Source organism: Semicossyphus pulcher, unplaced genomic scaffold (genome assembly GCF_022749685.1).
Source record: "Semicossyphus pulcher isolate SPU_LCO1_2020_fin unplaced genomic scaffold, fSemPul1.0.p SCAF_4, whole genome shotgun sequence".
In the NCBI taxonomy this organism is placed as follows: Eukaryota; Metazoa; Chordata; class Actinopteri; order Labriformes; family Labridae; genus Semicossyphus; species Semicossyphus pulcher.
In genome coordinates this window covers 25,583,333-25,609,571 of record NW_027211715.1, presented here as the reverse complement: position 1 = coordinate 25,609,571, position 26,239 = coordinate 25,583,333, and the positions used below count along the sequence as shown (strand labels likewise).

The 26,239-nt window shown below is 40.3% G+C and overlaps 2 protein-coding genes across 5 annotated transcripts in view; both read left to right on the top strand.

Annotated features, from left to right (window-relative positions):
- The first annotated feature begins 1,969 nt into the window (after positions 1-1,969).
- dmbx2 (diencephalon/mesencephalon homeobox 2) lies at positions 1,970-9,547 on the top strand. Its single transcript, XM_069680663.1, has 4 exons — positions 1,970-2,135; positions 3,145-3,320; positions 4,317-4,693; positions 9,409-9,547. Exons 1-4 carry the CDS (start codon positions 1,970-1,972, stop codon positions 9,545-9,547), a joined length of 858 nt encoding a protein of 285 aa, XP_069536764.1.
- Positions 6,363-26,239, top strand: part of csnk1g2b (casein kinase 1, gamma 2b) — a 35,156-nt gene continuing 15,279 nt past the window's right edge. For all 4 annotated transcript variants that reach the window (XM_069679345.1, XM_069679343.1, XM_069679344.1 and 1 more), the window contains exons 1-3: positions 6,363-6,484; positions 9,409-10,202; positions 22,065-22,134. In XM_069679345.1, coding sequence (XP_069535446.1) covers positions 9,975-10,202; positions 22,065-22,134 — 298 coding nt within the window. In that variant the 5' untranslated portion in view covers positions 6,363-6,484; positions 9,409-9,974. The remainder of the gene's footprint in view (positions 6,485-9,408; positions 10,203-22,064; positions 22,135-26,239) is intronic.

Below are 26,239 nucleotides of genomic sequence, written 5' to 3'. Positions count from 1 at the left end.
CTGAACCTGCCAGTGGGTGGGATATGTTAGGCAGCAAGTGAACAATCTTTGTTGGAAGCAGAAAAATGGGCGCTAGTAAGAATGTGAGCGACTTTACAAGGGCCTAATTGTGACGGCTGGGTCAGAGCATCTGCAAAACTGCAGCTCTTGTGGGGTGTTCCCCGTCTGCAGTGGTCAGTACAAACCAAAAGTGGTCCAAGGAAGAAAAAGTGGTGAACCAGCGACAGGGTCATGGCTCAATGATGCACGTGGGGAGCGAAGGCTGGCCTGTGTGGTCGGACACGACAACAAGTTCAGAATGTTGACTTGGCCTCCAAATTCCCCGGATCTCTATCTGATTGAGCATCTGTTAGATGTGCTGGACAAACATGTCCGATACCGCAACACACCTTCTAATGGAGTCCGTGCCTCGATGGGTCAGGGCTATTTGGCGGCAAAGGAGAGGCCTACACAATATAGGGCAGGTGGTCATAATGTTATGGCTGACTGGTATATATTTTTAGTTATTGTGTATTTTGCAAGCCTGTGTTTCCCCTCTTGGATCTATAATGTCTTCCTCTAATTATAATTCTCAGTAATACTTAATCCTAACAACAATTATGACTGAATGTGTTAAAGTTACAGGACAAACTGTTAATCATGGACACTTAACACCATTTGTTTCATTATTTTGTGGGTAAAGTTGGAGTTAATTAGGCTGTCAAATAATTGTAGTAAAATAAATACTAAATTAGAAGTATAAATTGGCATAAAATGGACACTCTTAACCTTAAAACTGTTATGAAGTCAAGTGTTTAAGAAAATATACTCGGTCAGTTTATGGTGTGTTAAGAGGACTTGATGTTTGGTGGTGATTTCATGTTTATTCTCGATTCTGTTCCTGGGAACACTTCTAATTTAGCTCAGATGGATTTTAATCCACAAATTGTCCTCTTTGAGCAGAGTTCAGATTAACTTCACACGGTGACAGTTTACAGGCAAAATATGGAGCCTGTTAGCAAAACAAACCCTCAGAGAAACCCCCTGTGAAGGAGGGGCTGTCAGAGGCAGCGGCCTGGGAGAAAGAGGACTGAGAAGGAGAGCACAATCAAAGGCTGTTATTTTAATCTGTGCTGCCTCGGAGATTAGCCCACCACATTGTTTTAATTGTTTTAACGGGAGGGAATGAAACGCTCGCTTATAGGGGGATCCTTGGCATAAATCTCTCAAGTTCAATAGTTTCAAAAACTTGAGCCCCTCGCAACCCCCCTCTCTTCCCTCATCCCACCTAATCCCGGCTAATACCTTTCTTTCTATTGGCTAATGGCTGAGGGGAGCCTGGGTAAATGCTTCTTAAATAGTCGTGGGTGAGAATGGTTTCGGAGAATTAGATCCGTGCCACGACAAAGAGAAGCTGGTGTGCGAGAGAGGATAAAGTTTAGGCTCAAAACTGGACTAGGAAATACTGGATTTACCGCACTCTCAACCGGGTCTGTGCTGTGCGTAAAAGCGCACCTGGATCTCACGCTGCTGCACGAGCTGCTCATCAATCACAGGTAAGCAGCGAACGGACGTTAAAATTATGTGTGAAGACTGTTTTTGCATATTGATAACTGAATCAATCACGCTGCTTATATGGCTTCAAGAGGCAACGCAGTCGTAACAACAGAAATATTATTAGGTTGTCAAATAGAGTTCAGAATCTGGTTTTGACTTAATAAAATGAACATTAATGATAATATTCTAGCATCTAGAAATAATGTTGACCCCGTTTATAATTAACGATGTTCTGACACACAAAATAACATGTTTTTTTTTTTTTGTTCTACACTAATGTATTGAAGTCGACCCCTTAAAAACATCAATCAGAAAGTTTGACAGATTTTCTTTAAATAATATTAAATATATGATCCAGTATATTCTGATGTTCCCCATATTAAATACATCCTTCACTGAGTAAAATAAGTATTTCTGTTTCCTTAAATTCAGCATGAACTCCATGAATTTCTGCGGATCGCCCCCCGGAGGCGTGTACCCCCTCCACGGTGTGAACTCCATGCTGTTGGACCTTCACCAGCAGATGGCGGAGCAGTACCACGTTTACTCCGCAGCAAGCCCCGCAGTGCACGCGCTCTCTGTGGCCGAGAGGCTGGCAGGTGGGTCACCTCGGTCCTGTGCAGACCCACATACACTGACGGAGGGCTCTGACTGTTTAGGCTAAAATTTACGATGATTTTTCGCTCAGTTTTTGATTCAAAGCGTTGTAATCGATACAAATAGGGATAGCAGTATTGTCATAGAAAGCATGTTCTGCTTTATACTTCTACTCCGCAACACTTCAGCTCCAACCTTTTTCTTTCATAACATTTATTACATTTATTTGATACCTTAGTTATGAGTAACTTTACAGATTAATATTAAAGAAAACAATTTACAAATATTATTTATTTATCAAAGTAATAGCCTTAAATCTTTATTTATCACAAGGGGAAACTGTCCATCAGTAAAGTAGGCTAAAAACAATAAGCCCCACATGTACCTACAATACATGTTGAAAGTGATGGATACATTAATACTTATAATACAAAAATATTATAAATTCTACCGTGCATCATACTGTATTGTTAATGTTAGCACTCCTACAAATTTGATGAAGTAAAAGTTGTATTTATACTCCAGTTAACTTTTTTTTTTCTTCGTAAATAAAAGATCAGAATACTACTTCCTCCTCTGGTTACTTTCAAAATAAAGGTTTGAATTGCCCTGCACTGTTCAAGAGTGCAACAAGCTCTAAAACAGGACTGCTACTTAGACATTCATGTATTTTACTGATAATACTTATTTACGTCTACTTAAGTGAAATAATAAGTGCAGAGTAAAGTGTGGTATTTATACTTTTCCCACCACTGTTCATATTCGGTATCTGTCTGATACAACATCCACAAATACAGAGCTTACATTAAAATGATCCATTATACATCATATGTATATATGATGTATATGTTGGCCTATAGGAAAGTTAACTTTTAAGTCTTAGCTGCATCCCTGATAAAACAGAAAAACAAACTGTTAAAGTGGGAGAAAAATAGTAAGCTCGAGAAAACATGCTCCTAAAGAAAGACTTTTTTTTTTGATGATGACTTTATTTGTCCCTCCTCCTGACAGAGCTCATCCTGGAGGCTCGGTACGGGAACCAGCAGAAGCAGCGCCGCAGCCGCACAGCCTTCACGGTGTCTCAGCTGCAGGCTCTGGAGAAGGCCTTCCAGCAGACGCAGTATCCAGACGTCGGCATGAGAGAGAGGCTGGCAGTGTGCATCAACCTGCCCGAGGCTCGCATACAGGTGAGAGTACATTCCATCCCAATGCCTGAATATTAACCTGCTGAAACCAATACCGTGTGTTTGAATACAACACTGCTTTATTTTGTTTAAATATAAACATGAAGTCTCAGACATGTAACAGAGGGGAGGAACGGAGAGGATTATGTGACTCTTGGGGACAGAAATGCTTTTTATCATGAGGAGTAATAGCAAATATATGCCGTCCTGTGCCTATAGAGTTGTTCTCATGTTATTTATAGGTCTGGTTCTCAAAGTTATTAACATCAAGGACCCCCAAACTGACACAGATTAGACAGATCAGATTTTCTCCCATAGAGGATCCCCATTTTTTGTCTGTTTCAATACAGTCAACATGAATGAAACTTATCTCCAAAATAGTCGTGCATTCTGTCATTGTGTTACTTGTGAATAGAATTGAATTGAAAATAAGTTGCTTTTGAGCCTCTTGAACCCCCTCAAGGACTCGTGGGTGTCCCAGGCCCCACTTTGATAACCACAACTCTGTTTCCTACATGTTTTTATTGTATAAAAGTTTTCTTACTTTGATTGTCTTTTGCTTTGATATTGTTGCCGCTCTGCTTCATTTTCCCTTTTGTGTTAATAAAGTATTTTTAGCAGAATTGACCCTTTATGCTCCGCTGTTCTCTAATGTTGTGTCCTCACTTTTAGTTTTATGTCATTACACTTTATCTGCATTTTCTCTTCATTTCATCATATATCCACATTTTAATTTCCTTTTAAAATGTACATGTTTGTGAAGCACTTGTGTATGAATTGTGCAATATTAAAACATTTTTACTGCGAACCTTTAAAGTCTGGTCAATATTTGCACATTTCTGCATAACTACAACTTTTTTTGTGCAGATATTTGTACTGTATTTCTTTACATCCATATTCATTTATTTTTTTGTTGCCAATTTCTTGTAAGGTGCAAAAATCACTTGAATATGTAATAATAAATATGACTCTGATTTACCTTTTCTGTCTCTCTTCCAGGTTTGGTTCAAGAACAGGAGGGCAAAGTTTCGTAAAGGTCAAAGGTGCTCCCCGCTCTCCAGAGATCAAGGCCTGGAGGAGGCATCACATCGCAGCAAGGTGGGACAAGAGGAGAGAACAGAGGACAAACAGGACATCTGCACATCACCCACTGACAGCAACATCCCTCCTCTTCCTCCTTCTCCTCATGACTCTGACGTCTCACGTTTCCCCCTCCGACTTCCCTCCCCTCCACTTCTCCCCTTCATGGCCGGAGAGCTCTACAGCCACCCGCCTCACCAGCCGGTTGTAGGCGTGCTGTCCGCTGAGCTCGCCCTCCCCCCGGTGTTTTGGCCCTTCATACAGCAGCAGGGCTCTGGCCTGGGGCTTCCTCCATCGTCAGTTAGTAAAAACTGTAGCCTCTCCCTTCAGACTGCTTGTTCCGGTAAAGCTGTGCCTCACCCTCACCTGGGGCTGTAACTGGAGACCGGCACAGTCCAGGATCTCTGCTGCCTGTGGACTCAGATACACCTGAAGTAACCCTGCTGTGTGGGACAAGACAGGGTGAAAGGTGGAGAAGCACTTACTGACTACAGACAGTACACAGAATGGGACTTTTTAAAGTGAGCATTATTGAATGCCTGTCTGTGTAAAGGGATGAAAAGCTGTTCAGTCAGAGGCATTTTTATTGGTCTAATATGTGTCTGCTGTAATAAACATTTACAGGCTAGTTTTATTAAGCCTGGGGTATAAATCTCATTTTGTTTTATCCATAACAATTTGGTCCCAAACAGATAAACAAACACTGATAACACACTAAAAGACACCATTCTGTCCTACTGCATTACTTAGCTGACTCCACTGCTAAGTATCTGCACAGTAATAACAATGGTAAATGCATTTAAGGGAAGATCCAAATTGTAAATAGACAACGCAACATAGAAATGTGAAATAAAACTGTTTGTACCAGAATTCTCCGTTGTTGTCTTTTAAATGTATTTTTGAACACGTTAACATGATAGAAAAAGACAGAGACATATTTTCTTTCAAGAAAAAGGGTGCAAGATGAAAAAAGTGTTTGAAAAGGAAGGTTTGTGATTCATTTAAGGTATTAGTATATTTATTTGTTTTATGTAACAGGAACTGTGCACCGTTTTTGTTTGTATATATCACAGTTAGCTATAAGCTAAGTCCCTGTGGCACAAAAACAAAGACGGAAATGATTATTTATTGTTTATTGACAGTGGACATGTATCAGACACATATAGAATTTGTTTTCTGCATATATCTGCCATACCAATATCAATATCATAATAATATCAATATATATAATATATATATATATATATATATATATATTTGCCTGTGGCACAAGTTTTATAAGTGGGAAGTTATTTTCAATATTAAAATAAGCTTTAACTTGGGAGTCCTGCCAGCAACAAGTGGTTAATCTACATATAAGAGTTGTCAAACTTTACATTAACTCAGGTACTTTATATGAACTCTGGTAATATTAGGGAAAAAGAGCTGTCAGTCGACAATGTGGCACCAAGTCAGACAGGATCAAGCTTTCATTTGACAGAGAATAAGTAATAAATCGTTTTTATGAAGGAAAACAGGTCTATTGAGTTCCCTTAATTTTTAAACATTGGCTCCAGAATCAGAGATTTAGATAATAAAAACTCCTCTCCATTGTAAATCCCTGTGATGCAAATTATGGCTACATGGTCATTTTCTTCATCAAATAGTCGATAACTAACTATTTTATGATTAATTGTCAAGTCTATAAACTCTTAAATAATTCCCTAAATTGTGCTAAACTAGTAAACAAAAGACCAGAATTGTGTTGCACACATTTCTCAGGTTCTAGATATTTGAATGTCTTCACAACATTTTAGTTTCTGTTTTATCTAAAGTTAAAAATGTTTCAACCAAATAGACCGGTTTAGAAGAGAGCTACGCACGCCTGATGTTTTGCCTTATTCCTCAAACCAGATGCGTTAGTTTTACTGCGCAGTACAGTGCTGTGAGCCAGTGTGACGCTGTGCCTGGGTATCGGCAGCTGAGGGAGGCTTAAAGAGACAACAGCAAAATCATAGCAACTTGGGGGCAAGAGAAACGAAATGAGAGATATACCCTCGGACGAAGAACCATGACTTCGACTTCGTTTTGGTAGCTAAGATTTTAAGGTAACATGCTTACCGTTTGTGATATGAAAATCTTCGTAACTGTTGTTTTATAAAGACTTTGCCTCGCCGGACGTTGACGTTCTTGCTAATGTTACGTGTGCTAGCTTGCTAAATGGCTAGCTCGCGAGCTAAGCGGTTAGAGATCCAGGCAGCAGCCGTTGGTGTGCATTCGGTTGTTTAGGATTAAGGAGTTGCCCGGCGGTGTTTAGGATAACGGCTTTAGCTGGATTCAACTCATAAACGATACTCTCAGGTGAAATCACTTTTATCATAACACTTCTTAAGCCGAAGACATTAACTAGTTACAACGTCGCTTGGGACGTTGTTATTGCTCATATTATTACTAACTGACTAGGTTAATGTAGGATGTGAACAGTCAATCAATCAATATTTAATGCTATGTCCTACATCGACTTGTTCTACTTGCATTGGTTCGCTGAGGGTTAGCCAACTTGTGTTCTTATGATACAGTGTTGTTAACAGATAAGCTAACGTTACATCGTTAGCTGTTTTTTATCAGGCGTCGGGCCAAGAGGAACGGTGTTTTTGGTAGGTGCTAGCTAGGTTGGCTTAGTACAGCTGAGTGACGTTTCGATTAAACGTTCACACTGGACGAATATACCAATAATGCTGTATTCATTAAACTCATGAAAGCGGTTCAATTGAAACAATTTGGCTACGATTGACCTATATCAAGCTAAGTTGAGATGGCTAACTATCGTCTAGATAGCCCGAGAGTATCTGGCCTTGTCCGCCTAACCAGCTAGTCCCATATTAACCTTAGGTTTCCAGAAGACACTTATCGACGGGGTTTGCTTGTGAGCTTTTGTTTTTTTTCTCACATCTTGCATCGGAAACAAACTTATTGCTATCAAAGTCAGAAAGTAGGTACTTTGAATCACTCGAAACTTACGTTAAATGACAGCTGCCAGCCACTCATCGATAGCCAGATAGCTAGCTAGCAGCTAGCAGCAACATCAGCTCAAAAGACGGATATATTTTATATACTTTTTTTTTACCATGGAAATGCAAAAAAAAATCTATCTAGTTCCGTTACTACTCTTTATTCTTAATTTTATCTCTGTTGGTTTTTTTGATTTTTATGTATGACGTTGAATCCGTCTTGTGTCGTGTTATTAGTAGCTAGGTCAACTGTATTGACTTAATCGTTTATTGTAGTAAGCGGACGTTAGAGACAAAGTCAAACCCAAAACATCAATTTCATATGCTATATTTAATGTAATTCTCTGTTTCTGTATTTTTTCAAGTCTAAACTCAAAACCTGAGCAATAGGACTACTCTATCACTATGTTTTAAACGACGTCTGGGGCTATACCATAGAGCTGATATGAAAAACAATACACAACTTCCTGAAAGTAGATTGTCTAGACACATAGGCCAAGATTGCCAAAGAGTTACCCCATGCAGTTATTTAGATCTTTGTTGTTTTTGAGAGAACTCTGAATTCTTTTTCATAGTAAGACATTATTATACTTTTGTTTTAAATCAATGGGCTAGTATATTTTTGCACCACCTTGACACATCGAGTCATTGACATATTGAAATTAGCCATTTAAGTGGTTTTTGTGATCAATTGACAATAGCTTTTACCCTTTTCAGTTAATTCACTTTTAATCTGGTGACCAAGTAGTCCATTCTAATTTCATACAATTATTGCCCTGTGTCATGCCACAAGAAAGGCATACCAGTGTAATGATTGACTGCATACCTGGCCTATAATGTGGGCCTTTTCTCAGGTGTGCTGGAGTAGAGGAGAACACAGACATTCACAACATTTTCGGTGGCTTTTAATGAGCTGTGTCACTGATTATTTCCTCCCCCTAAAACCTTTCAGGCTTTAGTAGCTAGAGTAACTTTAATATAGCTTTCCCTCACCAAGAAAAGGTCGATGTCATCTCTCTACTCCTACATGGCATAAGGTATCATATGTGTCAATGTCTACTCATCATCAGCTTGCTTATGGCTGATAATACTGTATTATAGTCCTGTGATGGCTATATTAGTTCTGAGTCAGTCAGACACAGCTGAGGTAGTTGTACACCAGACTGAATCCAAATCCTTCCAATTATATAAGTCCCAATGATGCAAATGTTATGATGAGATGAGGCATTACAGCAGTCATTGATCCGTGTAAGTGCCTTTCCATTGGAAAGAGTAGCTGCTCATCGCTAGTGCCTGCATTACCTGCTCTCCTCAGCACCACCAACATCTTAGATCATGGACATGGGGGAATTAGGAGTGAGATGTCTACCTGTGATTGTTAGCAAAAAGATGAAAAAGGGATGGTCAAGTTACACTGCCAATGAAAAAATAATAGTTAAGGTTGATATTTTGTCACTTCTTTACCTTTTTATTTTTGTTTAATACTGGCCTTTTGGATTCATGCTCTATTTTCTATTAATCTGAGGATCAAATCTCTGTAAAGCACCATGTTAAGGCTTTCAAAAATATCTTTAATAGTAAATGAGATATTTTTTCTTAAATCTGAAGTCCACTATGGAAGATTTCCGCTCATATCGATTGCTTTATTGAATTTGCCTTGCACCGGTCTGGAGCAAGATCTAATTTCAGCTGTAGTAAGGAAGAGCCGCAGTAAACATAATTTGATCTTCAAGTAAAAGTTTTACTGAATATTTAAATCTCTCCATGGCCTCAAAGTGTTATGGGAACAAATAATGAATGATGTGTTAAGTTTTCCAATATTTTGCCTTGTATTGATTGCTTTATAGATACCTTTTATTTCGTAGAGTAGGACAAGGTATATTATCTGACGTTTGTTAACAAAGTAAACATTAGTTTTCATAAGGATAAGTCTTTATTTGTGTATTTGATGGATGATCTCTGTGGTTGTTACAGGCTATACAGAAAAGAGTCTGATTTCTGTCTGTTTATTTCTTTCGCAGATCTCCAGCGGACATCAAACCCATCCGACACCTGTCCTTCTTCTCGCTGTCTTCTCTGATTCTGGGTTTCCTCGTCTGCTGTGGCCCTGCAACATGGAGAGAGTCCACTGTGTCACTGAAGGCTGACCAGAAGGAATGAGGCACTCCAGGAGATGTTCCCAAGTGGCCTTGTGGATGCAGTAGCTACGCTTCGGAGTGCTTTTTTATGACTAGTATTGTATGCGTGTCTGTGGGCACATCCTAGCACAACCTGCCTATTCCTCAGGCAGGGGCATGCCACTCTGAGACTGGAGCTGGAGAAACACACCAGACAGGAGCCCCTCTGGTAAACAAGGAACACAAAGAAAAATCGGAGGCACTCAGCAGAAGAGCTATCCGATAGACACACAGGGCACTTGAGCTCATTTAAGTGTCTTCTGAACCATTTTAACAGCAACACCTCTCCTCTGTCTTGTGAGATCTGTCCCCCTCCCCCTCCCTAAAGCCTCCTCGGTCGTTGTTATTGGAGTTTCTATGGTTTGCATGGCTGGAGAATAACCGTGGAGAGGCCAGGGTATCACAAGCTTATGGATTTTGACAAGAGAGGGGGCAAGGGAGAGACAGAGGAAGGGAAAAAGATGTCTAAGACAGCAGGCAGCAGGACTGGACATGGGGGCCGGAGTTCAGGGACCAATTCTGGAGTTCTTATGGTTGGCCCAAACTTCCGTGTGGGTAAAAAAATCGGCTGCGGGAACTTTGGAGAGCTGCGGTTGGGAAAAAATCTCTATACTAACGAATATGTGGCCATCAAATTGGTAAGTGCATCCTCAGGGTTGGTAAAGTAGCACAAAAATATAAACTTGAAATTGCACTTATCCACCACACCACTTTTTTGGTACATCTCCAGTTTCAATCTGCATGCAGAGTCAAGCGTAATATGCTTTTTAAGAAGTTAAATGATGTTAAAGTTATAATGTGCAGCAGACTCTTTTGACCTGAGAGAAAGAGAGACACAGGAAGTAAATAGGAACTGTCCGCCACCCCCTCCCCCTCCCACGGATTGCCCTCATGTTCTGTTAATGAGTCAACCATGCTCTGCTTTTGTTTACCAAAGGGGTGAACCAGAGTGAGCTGAGACCAGACTGGATAATATCATAAACCATATCTTGACAGTTTTATTTTTCAACATTCATTCAACATTTTCAGTTCTTTGAAGTGTTTCTTAAACAGCTTGGAAATGATTACTTGCTCTCTTCTAGGGTTATAATCTTGCCTCTCTTTAATTTAGACACTCAATATTATGAGTGAAAAACCTACATTTATCAACTTTCTACCAAACTTTCCTATGTTTTCTGCTGTCAGTAGAGTTAATCCAAGTTCTTGTGGAAGCTCTCCCTCAATAAGCTCACACCAGGCCTTATAAGCAATCAATTATTAACTATGTCTTTTTGGTTTGTGTCAGCAAGAACACCTTTTCTCAGAGCCGCCGGCTTCATAGCATTTATACCAACTTTGAAAAACCACATGAAATGTTGAGAGTCTTTGTTTTCTTAGATTCTAGGCCAGCTCGTGGCTGCTCAACCATTTCCTCTCCACATCAACTTTTGCTCTTCACATCTTTCTTTGCTAAAAATATGTTGCCACTTGTAGCACTTTGATCACTGCTGGATATTTAATTTTTTCTCTCACAATGCCTTTATAGTAACAAGGCATTACTCTAGTTATTTAGTCATACTGAAGCTAATCGGGGCGAGGCGTCACGTCAACCACAACTGCATTGATCTGTGTATGATTATCCTTACATTTGTATCTCCCAGTGAGGTCATTATCTCATAGCGGGCATCCACTGAAGACTTTGCTAACCACACAGAAGACAGAGGTTAGCAAACAGCCGTAATTGCAGTTCTCCTCTCCTCTGAAATCTTTAGTTGTGCTTGCTGCCTCTCCCCCTTTGCCTGTGAAACCTCCCATCTGTTTGGGTATTTTTATCCCCACGGTGTCCAGCTAAATCTGGATCTGGCATTAGTGCCATGACACTGCTTCATGGCTCTTGTGGCCCACTGGACCCAGCGTTTATCTGCATGTTTCAAAGTGAGAGGAGGAAGTGTGCTAATGGTGTCAACAAGCTCAACAAGGCCCTGCTAATAGTGAGGCCTGAGTCTAAGGACTTGGGTTTATTAAGAGTTTTGTTTTGAGAACTAATGTCAGGTGATGTTTTCTTTGCTTCCCTTGATGACACAATAATAACCTCACAAAGGTTTGTCTCTTCAACTTTGAAAATAACAAATTGCTCTCTTATTTAGTAGATTTTGGGCCTGTTCACTTGACTTGTCACGCATGACATGAAGAGGACTTCTCCCTTGACGTTTATTGGGCAAACCTACACTCAGTTGCACAGTTGTCTGTCCACATGTTTCTGTCTGTCCCTGATCTCACAGCTCCCTCGGGTAACCCAGTGAATGTCACTGCCAGTCCAGTTAGGCCTCTGTTCTGTCAGAGCTGTTACTGAGCTCTTCCTTACAGGCTAACACAAATAATAGCCCTGTTATCTACAACCACCTACTAACACATGCTTGACAAGAGTAGGGTCTCAGTCAGTCACTTCAGTGGTAACTGCTCACTTGTAGTTAGAATGTAAATTAATTTAGGCAAAGTACAGGATGAGGGAAAAGCTGTTTGTTGACATAAAATCCAATTTTAATTGGATAACAATATAGAAATTCTTTTTTTCTGTAACTTCAAACATTATACTACAGCTGCAAGTCATATTTTTTGTCGTATTTTAGTCTAAAAATGTCCAAAAAAGAAATAAACAACTTCAGCTTCATCATTTCAGCTCTTATACAGACTTTGACATTTGCCACTCCTTCCAATCTTCCCCTTGTTGTAAAATTTTAGCAGAGCTAAATGTTTTCTTAACTGATCAACCGTTGGTCTCAGTAAAACACCAAGGAAGTAGTCAATTATTAATTTGTGACCATTGCCTTAATACTTCGTGACTGTTTTGATGAAGGTTTGTTGATGAAGTAAATCAAAAGGAGATAGCAAGATAGAAAGTGTCATTTGTTATCTGGCTGGTTAAAACACGTTTTATCGCTCTCTAATAAATTGTTGCTGCCGGCCTCTAAAGAACAGCACATAGTGATTACTCATTGTGGAGCTGGTGCCTTTATGTGCTGAGTGTCTTGTGTTCCAGTGTTGCAGAGTCGGGCATGTGGGTGGTGCCTGCCTGCACCTGGGACAAAGGTGAATGCCAGTGTCACCCTGCTCCACCACGTGACAGCAGAGATAGGGAGGGATGTATGGCAGGCCTGCTGCACAAGATCCTCTGTCAGTGGATCTGGAACTGCTGTGAATGTTGCTGCAAAAAGCAAGAGAGAAGGGGGAAACTGCAGAGCGCTGAAAGGTCGTCTTTGTTAGCCGGCCTTGTCGACACACAGTGGTTCAGTCTTTGGTTCAGCTGGATGCTTTCTCACACTGACAAACGCCTGTGTGATGGAGGCAGGACCATATAGCCACTGCTGTGAGTACACTGCAGGCTTTACTCCCAAGGGGGATCCCTGCATCTTAAAGAAACAGCAGCATTATATTTCTGCTTTCTGCCAAGTCGTATTGTAGAAACTATCACCCATCAGGCTCATTTAAAGAGTAAAGGGCAGCGCCATCTCATAAATACACTCTCCTGGCATGGTGACATAACTGTCCACTAAGAAATTATCATCTAATCCTCTTTTCCCCTCATGACTGAGTTATACTATTTTTATTTGAACACTCCTGCTATTTTGGTACAGTCTTCTCTCTGTTCTTCTTGCCACTATCTTCAGTGTACTGTATTATCAAGGTCATCAGCCCCCTCTTAACCCCCATTGTGTTAGTGTCTTTTCAGGACACATGTACACACCCACAAAATCCATTCTTTGGGCTCCAAAATCCAGACAGCGGACCAATCACTGGTCCGCTCTGCAAACAGTTGGAGTTACAGATCATATTTCATTGTAGCTCTCTCTTCATGTAGTCGGTCATTCATTGACAGACAGGAGGTACCTATGAGACTTTACCGCCTGCCAAGCCGGTATTATCAGTAATAACAAATGTACCAATTTGTGGCCTCTCAGTGGGGACACTTTTGACAATGAAGAGTGGCCGTAATATCTGCCCATCATGGAAGAAGAGTAATAAATGAATGTTATAGTGTTGGGACTCACCGTACAGCACAGTAGCTTCACATGGCTCAGGGAGGATGGGGCTGATATTGGAGCCATCATCGAGTTAGACAAACAGTAAATACAGAGACCTACTGTGCATTGTGTGCCAGCTATGTACATACAAAAGCAGTGTTTCATCCTATATGCTGTATGTTGGCAGTGCTTGTTCGAAGCATGGATTGATGTCAGACTTGAAAATGAATTGGCCTTTGCAATCAAAAACATAGCTGTAGTCCAAGCTGTCGTCATTGGTCAATTTTAGCTAGTAACCTTGATTGCTCCTGCTGAAATGACAAGTGACGACAGCACACTTTTACAGCTGAAGCTTATGAAGGTTAACTCAACGAGTTGGCAAAAATACAATATAAAGAACCTGGGTTTGTTTCTGTACCATTAACACTTGAATATATGTTTACTTTTATAAATAAACACATTAGGTTCAGTCTTGCTCTTGTGTTGTTTCAAGGTGCAGCAAGCAGCTGTTTTCAAACCCACTGCACACTACCAGCTCAGGCAGCACCAAACGACACTCACACAGTTAACAAAGTATTTCTCAGGATGTGGTGAGGACCAAAACTGAACTAAAAGAAGAGTGTACATTATGTCACCTCGTCAGGTTGCAAGAGCTGAAATGATTAGTCTATTAATCACTTGAAGACATCATCTTGGGCTTTGGGGAAACATTGATAAACATTTTTCACCATTTTTTTTTACCATTTTATGGATCAAACAACTACACTATATATCGATAAAACAACAAATAATCTACTGATTATTTATGAACGCTAACATTGCAAAGTTTCTATTGGTTCTGTTCTTAGAATGGCAAATACCACTTTTGCTAACATGTTAGCCATACCAACTTTTTGTTGTTGAACGTGTTAGAATGTCCAGCTTGTTTTAGTGCTCGATTCTGAATGGCCAAAAGAGATTAATGATACTTAAAGTATTTTATAAAATGTTGTGTATTGCGTCCAAAGAGCACTTGTGTACTGTATGGTGTGTTATTGTACTGTAAGTATCTGGCAGACTCTTTGTTTTCTCTGGCTGAGTCACGATGCAGAGGCACAGGAGTAAGGTGGTGTGAAGCCGCTCACTGTGCTGGTCAGTCGTGATACTCTGAAGGAAATCTGAGGTGTTGTACTGAACTCAGTCTGCCGCCCACTGAAGCATGATAAGCAGCTCTTGTTGCAGTCTAGCTCAGCAGCTTACACCAGCTCTTCATGAGGCCGTTGTCGAAGAACTGTGAAGCCACAAAAGCTCGATCAGCATGTTTGGCTGGAATTAAAGTGACATTTTGACGATTTAAGTTCTTCCTTACCCTGTTTGGACTCTCCAGAGAGCATGCTGGGCAGCCTAAATGAATAAATCCTCGGATGTCAACAGCATGTAAAAGCCTACCTTCAGTCAACTAGCTAATCCTCTAATGAATCAGGTCCCAGCAGCAGCACAGGACTTTCACACAGACTCACATTGTTGCATGATTTAGTAGCAGTCATAAAACCTGCCCAGGAGAGCCTAAATGTTGGTGACTTCAGAGGAGCAACAAGAACAGTGTCAGTGTTTTAGGTAGAAGAAAATCATGAGTGCAAATTAGGGCTTCACAAGAAATATGTTTGAGTATGGTGCAGGGTGTGTGCCTGCAGAGCAGTCTGTGCTGTGTAATTTAACCTTTAAAGTGTACTTCCTGGTTCATGACGAAGCACCGTCATACTTTCCATTTAAGAGTAACACTGCCACAGTTTTCTGTGTTTTCTCAAATATGCAACACTCAGGCACATAGCTTGTTAACAAGCTTCTTATTTTTTTATATTGTGATTATGGTGACTGCCATAAGTTTACGCCACACAGTTGCCTTTACTTTCTTTACAGCATCATAATTGAAGTGGTAAACTAGAGCCAAAATAACCGAACCAGCATCAGATTATGGTGATTTGAAAAGAGCCAGATTGACCACAGGTCTATTTTTGAGATTCTGCTTCTGCTTTGCAAGACAAAATGGCAAGGTTGGAATTAAGATTAAAGTGGCTACCATGTCAGCAACTGAAGTATGTGCATGGTCTGGACTTCAAAGTATATTTAGTGTAAACCAGAAAGAGGAGTGCAGTGACACTTTCTGTTTTGTTGTCTCTCACTGGACTCAAACAGGCCTATGGCACACATTTTGACATGTCATTAAAACCACATGTGATTTACTATTATATTAATTGTTCCTATCAAGGTCCCTACTAGTTTGAATGTTGACTCTGACATGGCTCACTTATAAGGAACAAAGCCATTGTTAATGGCTTTAATGACACCTGTGCTATTCCTGCTACGACATGTCAACATTTCTTCTGTTTAAAAGCCCCACAACTACACTTAACTTCAGCTTTTATGTGAGGATGTTAAATCCTGATTACATCACCACTAGGAATTGTATGTCTTAGTATAAATAGTACCCTGGTTGTAAGGGGAACATCACAAGTAATTAACAAGTAATTGAGGTCTGGTGTAAAATGCAGATAATGACTCTGAAGTCGTCTTGCAGGTAAAATTTATTGCCTACAAGTTTGATAATAGATTAATGGTTTCAGTCACTTTTCAAGCAAAATGTCATGTCATAAGATTTGCTTTTAGTATTGTATTAAATATGTCACTTTGAGCTTTGAGGGAATTGTGATTAGCATTTTTCAACATACTAAACAACTAATTGTGAAAATAATAGGCAGATTAACAAATAGAAAAAACATAGGTGCCTACTGTCTGGCATGCACTTAAGCTACCTTTCATTCTATCTGATTTCAGGAAGTTTTTTCTTTTAATGAAGTGATACTGATGCTATTTTGGTCTGGTAACAAACTTGACCAGTCAAGGTCATTATTCCACTGCTTTAGCTGTTTGTTCACTGATAAAGACTAAACTTTGTGTAGTAAAAATACCAACAAGTCATCCATTAATCTTAGATTTTAATGTGAAAACCTCAGTCAATGTTTAGTTTCAACAAACAATGTTTGTTGTGTATCGGTGTGGAGATCCAACACAGCAACAATACCTCTCTGTCTGAATATTTAGTGACTGTGCTGTGGTTTTACTCCTCCAGAGAAAATATAAAAAATTAAGATCGGGTACAGGCTATTAAACAAATGAGCGAGTGCACAATACAATACATTGTACTTATGCCACGCCTCGCTCCTCTATTAAATGACAAAGGAGACTTGCCTCCTGGGTTCATGTGAGTGGAACTTCCCATGACTGTGTTGATCACTGGCAACATTGTGTGCTGCGTTTGCCTTCCTCTGACTGTAGCAGCTGAGTTCAGCATGTTTTTAAAGAGCCAGCACAGGATTTTTTTTTGAACAGACTTTATGAAATCTGCTTATTTTTATGGATGTTTGTTGTTGTCTTGATAACACATGGCAGAGGAGGGGTGGGGGCGGGGTGGGTATTGAAATCTGATATGTTGCATTGGAAAATGCTTTTCCAACTTCCTGAGTCAATAACTTAAGTCAATTAACACCAAATACAATCAATAGAAATGCAGTTATTTACTGCAGCGCTCTCTCCTCCCAGGCCTGATAATTATAACAGACATTTTATTTAACAGGCATTGGAGGCCATTTTTAATGTTGACAATGAGATAACATGATACTCTATTAATTGTCCCAAATCCAGATGCTATCTTTTCAGTCATTTAGCTGTACCACCTCTCTCTCCTGTCATCTGTCACATTTTTGCCTTTGTAAAGAGTCTTGGAGTACCATAAAAACACTTTATAAATGCATAGTAGTTGTAGTAGTTAAAATAGTTGGGTAGAAACATTTCAACACAATAAGATTTCAGTTTTGGACTCGCCATCTTGGCCGTTTGAAGCCAGAAGTGACCATATTTGTACAAGAGGTTATGCTAGCTGGAGTGGAGCAAGTGGTTAGCAAGGCTAAGTTATCAGCTAAGGCAAGTGCTAGCTGGGTCAGCAAGGTGCATCCATAATTCACAATAACAAAATATAGGCTTTAAACATAATGTACTTCCTGGAATAATGAACAGTAAACTCTTTGGAGTGTATTTTAGTACGACCTAAGGATAAACGATTCACATAATACCGATCATGCGATTGTGAAGATGTTTTTTAGACCCAGAGGCGTCCTTTATACACTCTTTATACGTACGTAGATAAAAGGCCTAAGATACCCAACTCAGGTCATCAACAAAAAATCCTCCAGAACATACAATCAATGTCTAAATCTGTCTGATTTCAAGCAGTGCCGGTGTACTACACTGAGTTTTGGGAGGCAGCTGATGGCTCCATGTGGGTGTGTTAAATCGGAGCTGAAATAGGAGAAGTGCTGGACCCCGGCCAGCTGTTGCTTTCCTACACCACTCGCTCTTTAACACCACCTCCCAACCATAGACACCTCTGATCGTAAAGACTACACACACTTCAATCTTCACCATTTGTGTTGTAGTTAGCGTCATGAGTGCCCATATGAAGGCTGCTGAGTGGAGATGCACCATGTTGACATTTGAATTGCTCAGTCTAAGATGAGATGAGTCACATTGCCAGTTGCATATTGTGAAATGGTTTACTGGGAGTCAAGCAAAGGTCAGGGTCTATTCTTGGCCTTGTGCATAATGTTGGGCCTATTCCCCTGGACGTGGCACACATAGGCATACATATACACACTTTGAATGTCACTCTGTTTAGATGTTTATCTATGTGTTACATTACACCATCCCAGCTGTCTGCTTTACCATACCATTCAGTTTAAAATGCAGCATTTTGTTCGATGAGTCAAATGGCACTCCTCTTTTTTCAGTTTCACCACAATATAGCATCATGTGTCCAGTAGGACCTCACAACTGAATGACTACAATCTATAATAATACTGTTAGAGTATTGCAAAATCACCAATGGTAATATAAAACAGTATGGCTACTACTAAAGAGGCAACACAGATAATCTTTTCACAGCTTTCTTCTAATTGGTCAGCAATATAAAATTATTGTTTTAAATACATATTTAAGGCTGTAACTGATGCTGCATATTCATTATTTGCTTATTTATGTTATTCTGATTGCTTCTATCATTTATAGTTTTCTTTTCTCCTTCATTTGGTGGTCATCATTAGTCCATCCAGTCAGCGAGGTCAAGTCTGATCATGCTCCTCTGTGTTGAAGCAGAGATCAGATTTAGCCCCGATGACATCATATGCAGAGTTGGTTAATCCCAGGAAGAGGACTGTGTGTGGATGGAGCAGGCCATCAGCCCCACATAAAGTCTACCACAGGTTAACGTGCAGAAACCATCACGTAATCCATGATGATATAATCATATGTTTTTACAAGCTTCAAGTGTTTCACTCTAAGAGGGATCCTTGATATGAGATGTTATATCTCATCTCACTCCCAACCCCCTGGTGCTGTAGCTACAGGACTTGATCCTACCAGGGCAGTATTTACTGGTTGCACTATTATCAACAAATTTGTACGCTTTTTAGCATCGAGCAGCCGCTAGTATAAGTCAGTTAACACAATTAATTTTCCTATAATGTTATTTAAGGTCAGTCAGTTTTCAGGGCTCACACATTATAGCTTCAAAAATTTGAAGACAGGCAAAAAGACACAAACTGAGTCTTTCAGTCTCAATGAAAACAGGAGAAAAGACATATTCTTTGCATAAGGTATTGCTCATGCACGGCCTCTTTTTCCCTTAAGACTGTACTTCTTGCTGTTGTATCTAATACACACTGCATCTTGGGGCTAAATATAACCAAGGTCGGCATGTTTAGGGAACAGAATAAACGCCTTCCATATGGTCTGTTTACTAAATGTCGCTTTGACAGGTCGCATAGTGCTGATTTCATGCACAGAACCACCGTAAAATGACAATTTGGTTTTAGATACAAAGTCAGCAACACACAACAGCAGTGAGAACAGCTGAGGTGGAGAGGTTACTGTAGCAGCAGGTCAGACAGAGAAGGGCCCTTCTGGCCTGCAGGTCAGCTGCCTCGGACACAAGCCAGCACACTTGGCAAAAAGCTGCTGTCTGCATGACACCACACAGGGTAACTAATACTTCTACCAGAGCTAAGAACTGCAGGCGATTTATGTTGCAGGTTAATATTTAATACATTAGAATACATGTTTTGCTTTTATTTTGCCCCAACTAAAATACTTAAAATATGTAGCAGGGAACAGAGGTGATTATGATACAAAAAAGACTTTATGTTAAGCAAAAATAGACCCCTAATACATTCTCTCTTTACAAAATAGCTTCTGTCATGGGAGCAGGTCAGCGCAGGGAGCAGATCAAACATTATCTGATTCAGGCAGAAGCTGAGAAAAATCCTCGTCATATGCAAAGATGTTACATCAGACATTTGCAGCTTGGCCCTCGTCATTTACACAGCCATAGCTTATCCCATCTGTTGGGAGTAGAGATGACTCTTAAGTACGTAAAGCTGCCATAAGCCTCTGTTTCCTATTGTAAGCTGTTTTAAAGGGTCCTGTGGTTGGGTGCCATCTGTTTTCACTCATTATTTATATATTTCATGTTTTCTTTTCCTCTCCTCCCTGGCATGGCCTGACTTGTGCGAGATGTGCTCGCTGTCTGTGCTCATGTGGGAGGTTGGATGACGCTACAGCAGTTCCCCGATCGGCCTCCCAGACTGGTCACGTGTCGTCCTCCTACAGGCCTCCACTCCTCTGTACTGCCTCCTGTCTTTCATTCTCAGTTTTGTAGCCCCGGGCATGCACAGTGCCTTCCTACTGCTCTGGTACTCTTCCTAGTTGGCATCACGTTGAAGCAGGGTGCTGACATTTTTCCCCAATAGATGATAGTATTGTGCATGTAGTATTTGTGGGATCACCTGAGGCTTTTTAAGACGTGTGTTAATCCAAACTTTCCTTGCTGGCATCGTATGAAAACAGGAGTACACATCTGTTAGTCACATGAATCATCTTTATTATGTTGTCGAGGTTTTTGCTCAAATTATAAGCTTATTCACCTCTTTGTGTGGCTGCTGTTTCTTCTTCCTGCTTTTCAAACATGATAAATACAAAGAGAATAATGTCTTTTCATAGCTATTGCTAGTCCCTGCTGCAGATGCAGCGTATATTCCCACAATTAGGAAAGTTAATTAAATCCTGTCTCTATGTGGGGGGAATGTTGTCACGCAGTAAAGCCAGCCTGTTTGCATCTCTTTTTTTCCTCACCTCTGCTAAAGCACCTTTTCTAATGAACCTTGAAGTAAAACCACAGAACACATCCTATAGCACTGAGACGGGTCATCATATAAGGATGGAAAGCCCCTTGCTGTGTGGAATACCGCGGATGCTTCTGTGTGCGCACTCCTACGTGCTGTCAGGGCACCAGAAGAGAAAATGCCCCTGATTTGATAAAGGCCTAATGGAGTGAATGTGGGAGCTTAACAGCTTTCAGTTTATATAATTTAAACTAGGAGTGCTTCGGAATTAGATGCACACGGGAAACAACTTTTAAGATTAAATCTCACTTTAAGCACCTCTTTACAAGTTGTTAATCTAAATACATTATTAATCATTTTGTTATAAGTAGTGTAGCCAGCTTAATACGCAGACCCTGTTTGTATCTTTAGAACTTATTGTCCCACTGTTTTAGCATTACCAACATTAACATTTCAAGGGTCAGTGTTATGTTTTCCTGTCTTACAATGTTCTGTATATCAAAGCTTTTTCATCAATTTTCCCAACAAATTGCTCCCACGTGAAGCCAGAAGAGTTGGCAGTGTGTGAAAAGGGGGCTGCATACCACTATTCTGGTGAGGGGCTTTAGCACAGGCTGTGGTGCAGCTATTGAAGATTAAGGAACGGAATTAAGTTGGGTGTGTGTGTGTGTTTGCCCTATCCTCTTCACGTTTGTCTATAATGCCCTTGTCATCATGAGAGTGGGGTTAATCAGATTACATTTTAGGTTGTAAAGCTGGAGCTAGCCATATAATGAACAGTATGTCTTAGTGGGTTGATTATCAGCAATGTCATCACAAAAGCCTGCTGTTCACCAGCTGGAACTGCCTTTTTATCCACTCACATACACAAGACTGACCTGAGACATAATTAAGTTCTATTAGGCAATAAAATAACGACAGGATTGCACTGTATTTATTTAACTTAATTGCAGGCCAAGGTTTTCATAGTGATGTGTATGCAAGGTTGTCACTCACAAATTGCTCTCTTCCCTCAGGGTAAAGCTCTTAACTCTTCTGTGGTGTTAAAATAAGTCATTAAGTTCCCTTCATGGTTTGATAACCATGCAAGTATTGATGTTTTAAAATGTCTTTAGTGTGCTTTTTTCATTTCTTAGAAACACAATTTTCTCATCTGAGAATAATTCTTCGCCACAGGGTTAATTACCAAACAACATGACATTGCAGATAAACATTATTGTCATTTTATGCCAAATGGTGAGATATGTAATATTTACACGGTTTTGTTTTTTTGTCTCTTCTCTTTCAGGAACCTATAAAGTCCAGGGCGCCACAGCTCCATTTGGAATATAGGTTTTACAAACAGTTGGGAAATTCAGGTAAGAGAGATGCAGCCAGTAGGTTATAATCCTCTGATTGACAGCACCCTAATCATGAGTTGTGAAAGGGCATTTTTGAGCTCGATTGTTCTGGGCAGGAAAAATAGAACTCATAGACATGTTGTGCATCCCAAAGGTCAGAAAAACACAGTAACAGGTAGAAACTACATAGAACAGTGTAAAAATACAAAGATAAGCGGTTCAATGTTGAAAGTAGACACTTTATCGACTATACCCCAGGCATTTCATGTTCAAAATGAATTTATTTTGTTAAAAATAATGAAGTTAATTTATTCAGTATCAGTTATTACAGCCTATGTTTCCAAACACTGCATTTCCAACTGCATTAATTAAAACACAGCGCCATGTATTTTGACTGTAAGGGGAAAAAAAGAGATGGCAATGTTTACATGGGAAAATGACTCCCACTCACATGTCTGGTCTGTGAAATATTAAAAAAGATAGAATAAATATTATCACCATGACTTCAATTAGATGTTAAATCTAAGGCAGCGTTCACAGAAGACAGCCGGTTTCAGTAGCCGCATTCAGTTTTTAAAGTGTGAAAGTTTCACTTTCAGGGGTATACTGGTATTCATGGTAATCAGGAATAGTGGCAGTAGACGCATGGATGCCTTTTTAAGAGAAAATGTCAGAGCGACAGATGCGGGTAAAGATTTGATTCCTAAATGTTGACACTCTGATATAGAGTCGGCTAAATATACAGGTTTTGCTAAACTGGGTGGATTTGTTGAGAGCAAATCCATGTTGCTTAGTTACAACAAATTGTTTACATTAAGAAATATATACTGTATGGCAACAAATATGCCCCTAATATTCCGGCTCCCTCTGAGGACCTGCAATTGAGTTTTGGAGCTGCTATTGTTCAATATGGTTTTCTTGTTGTATTAGTACAAATAAGATTTACATTCCTCTGTAATCATCCAATTAGCACAGATTGTGTTCATGAGATTTACATAATCTATTAAGGAAAATAGTTTGTGAAAATTGCCTGCATAGTGTTGATGGGAGGCAAAAATGGAGAGGAGGGGATGCATTTTCTAGTGTATCCACAGTAGTGTGGCATGTAACGGACACATGATCACAATTTCAACAACCACAGCTTGAGGCTAAATTTCACAGTGTTTTTGTTTATCTTTCTGCTTCTCTGGGAGCAAGTTGAGGTTATGAAAACCTGATCCTCTTCTCTTATCCCATCCCCAGAGTTTTTCTCTCTCCTACAGCACTGTCCACAACATGTTATTGTCCTATGATACATAGCGGTGGCTCAGGGGAGCAGCTCTTTAATCTGGTCTGGCTGGTCAGCGAGTTACACAGGGTGAGGGAGAAGTCAGACAGTCAGATGGAAGGGAGGACTGCCTGCCTGTTTTTGGAAAGGTTCACCTGTTAATTTATGTTGGTTAAGTTTTAATAGATGCATGTGTTGATTTGGCTCACAACACTTGGCTAGGTATTGACAAGAGAAAAATCTACACACAAGAAGTCTGTGAAGCCCCTCGCCCCTGCTGCTCCACTGCTTTCTGCTCTTTATCCACTTACCCTCCACGTTCTATCACATCTTTTTTTGTCCCTTCTCCCAGACCAAATCATTAAAGTTGTGTAAATGCAGGTTCCAACTCCCAATTAACATTTTAGTACGTAATTTAGCACCGAGTCTAACTGAGGCTATTAAAGAGTAACTACACCCTCAAATTCTGCTGGAGCTTTTTTTTTAATGCAGCACAGAAACTAGAGAGCAGAGACTGCAGGATGTATGGACTTGAGGCTACATAGTATGTGCGTGTGACGTGGAGGGTCAGGGGAAACTGCCCACTGCTCAGTGTAGCATGGACAGCAACGTAGAGCATGTAGTCGGAGCCAACCAGCCATGAGAAGCTACTGTCAGATTCTGTGTTTCTGCGCTGGATAGATATTGAGTCTGGTGGAGCATAGACAGTCAGGAGGGTCACATTTATGACATCTGGAGAGAGAAACTGTGCGGGTACCTGCGTTGTTGCTTGGTCAGCAGCTCTACTAAGGAGTGTGTCTCTTTGAGGGAGTGTCATTACATAGCTGTGGCCTCGTCGACCCTAAATATCTTCTTAATCTCTGAATGTAACACAGTTATCATCGTCTCGTGTTGTGTTTACGGCCACTGCAGAGGAAAAAATCTTGTTCTTGATCATCATTTACCTGGTGATTATGAAGCCTGTTCTAGCTAGCCCAACCAGCAGCTCTGTGAAGGCACACACTGGGGCTATGGTTAGCCAGTGTTCCCTCCTTAAATCCTCTGTGAGGAGTTTTTCGCTGGTCTTGAAACAGACTGAAATTAATTCTGATTACTCTATATGACCTACAAAAGCAAACCAGACCATCAGCGACAAGATTGATTATTTCTATATTGTTATTTTTTTGCCTGAAACCGCTGGCGGGGGGTAGCTGTCACAAAGGGGTCAGGCTGCCTTTGTTTACATTTTCCAGGGCAAATATGTAAAGTGAGTGATACATATGACTTAAAGAGAGCAGGATAAGATTTTAAAAGATTTGTTAAAAACCACCACTTAAGCATGTACAGGACAAAATCAGTTCCGAAAGTTCCTCACAGTATCTTTAAAAAGTGCGGACACTGCTAACACAGTTGGAAGAAATGGTAAACATGAGTAATAGGCCTCAGAGGCTTTTCCAAAAAAAATTGATTAAACAAACTTTCAGATTCAAACACATTAAAACTGCACTAAGGATTTTGTTGGAAATATCCCATGTATTAACGTCATGTGCCAGGTACTAAGAATCTATGTTACGGTGTGTGATTTTAAAACTCCTATGTTTTTTGCAGTGTGCTTGGATGTGTAGTTGTTTGTCATTCTAAGACTAGTGATGACTCTCCCAGTGATCTTCCATCATCTGGCAAGTGTGTGTGTCGTGGTCTAATTTAGTGACACGTGCCAGCTCCCTGGCTCCTTGTGCCAGAGCAAAAGCCCTGTACAGATGATAAGAAGGTGGGGCATTAGGGCAGTCCTTGATTATTTATAGCTGGCCCTCTACAAGCAGTCAGGCCACTATGGTGCGTCTGCTTGGATAGCTTCCCCTGGCCAAAGTATCCTCTGCCTCCCTGACTGATGACTGCAGATTTAGAACTTTGTGACATGAACTACTAAAAGTGTGTGGAAACCTTGACTTTATATTTTCTTTTGCTTTAGTCCGTCATTCTGGCCTGTGAGCCGGCCTCACTTGCTGATCCACACATTCATATAAAACATATATGTAACTAAATTATACATTTTGTCATAGTTAATTTAAAGCTAATCTTTATTTAAAGCATCTACAGTCCCTCTGCCTCACCACAATTTGTCATCATCAGAAATGTTTCGACAGGTGGTGTGATGTGTCACGTATTATTGTCAAAGTGTGACTGGCAGACAATGAGTGTGTACGAGGACTAATGATGAATGTTAAAATTACCTCCCACTGTGTTTTACCCTTTAAATACTCAAGTGAAACTTTGAAGCAGAGTCAGAATATAAGGTCACCAAGATAATTTGTCTAAATGACTAAGATCTATTTATAGATATATTTAAATGCCAATTTGTGATATATTAATCCTGTTTTAAGGTCGGACATTATCCATTGTGAGAGCAAGAGACACTTTCAGTAGTTTAACTCTGATCTAAACATCACCACCCAACTAAACATAGAGGTCCTGCCTCCAACTGATGACTGGCTGCTCCATGATGATGTGACAGGAGAGCTCACTTGACTGTCTAGCGTGGGAGGAGTCAAGGCGGCAGATTAAATCTACTTACGTTGTCAACTCTGCTAAATGTGCACATGTGACCCCGACTGTCCTGCGCAATGCAAGAGCCTCAAATATGTCGCGGCGTGGACTCGTCAGCACTTAACGCCCAGGAGGAGCTTATCTGCACGCTGTTAATTCTCTCCTGTCCTGAACAGATCCCAGCTGTTGGAAATCCTGTCGCCCAGCAATTAACAATAGAGCTGGTATTGCAGTGGCTCTTGGAAGTAATGGCAGTTCTACTAATTCTCATTTGCAGTAGTTGTTCAAATGTGCTGGTGATGGCAAAGCAAGTCCACTTCAGAGCTTGTA

Bases quoted from the DNA above. Each gene is read 5' to 3' on its own strand.
- dmbx2 (XM_069680663.1), top strand. From the start codon at position 1,970: ATGAACTCCATGAATTTCTGCGGATCGCCCCCCGGAGGCGTGTACCCC. The intron at 2,136-3,144 runs GTGGGTCACCTC...TCCTCCTGACAG, and splicing joins TGTGGCCGAGAGGCTGGCAG to AGCTCATCCTGGAGGCTCGG. The intron at 3,321-4,316 runs GTGAGAGTACAT...TCTCTCTTCCAG, and splicing joins TGCCCGAGGCTCGCATACAG to GTTTGGTTCAAGAACAGGAG.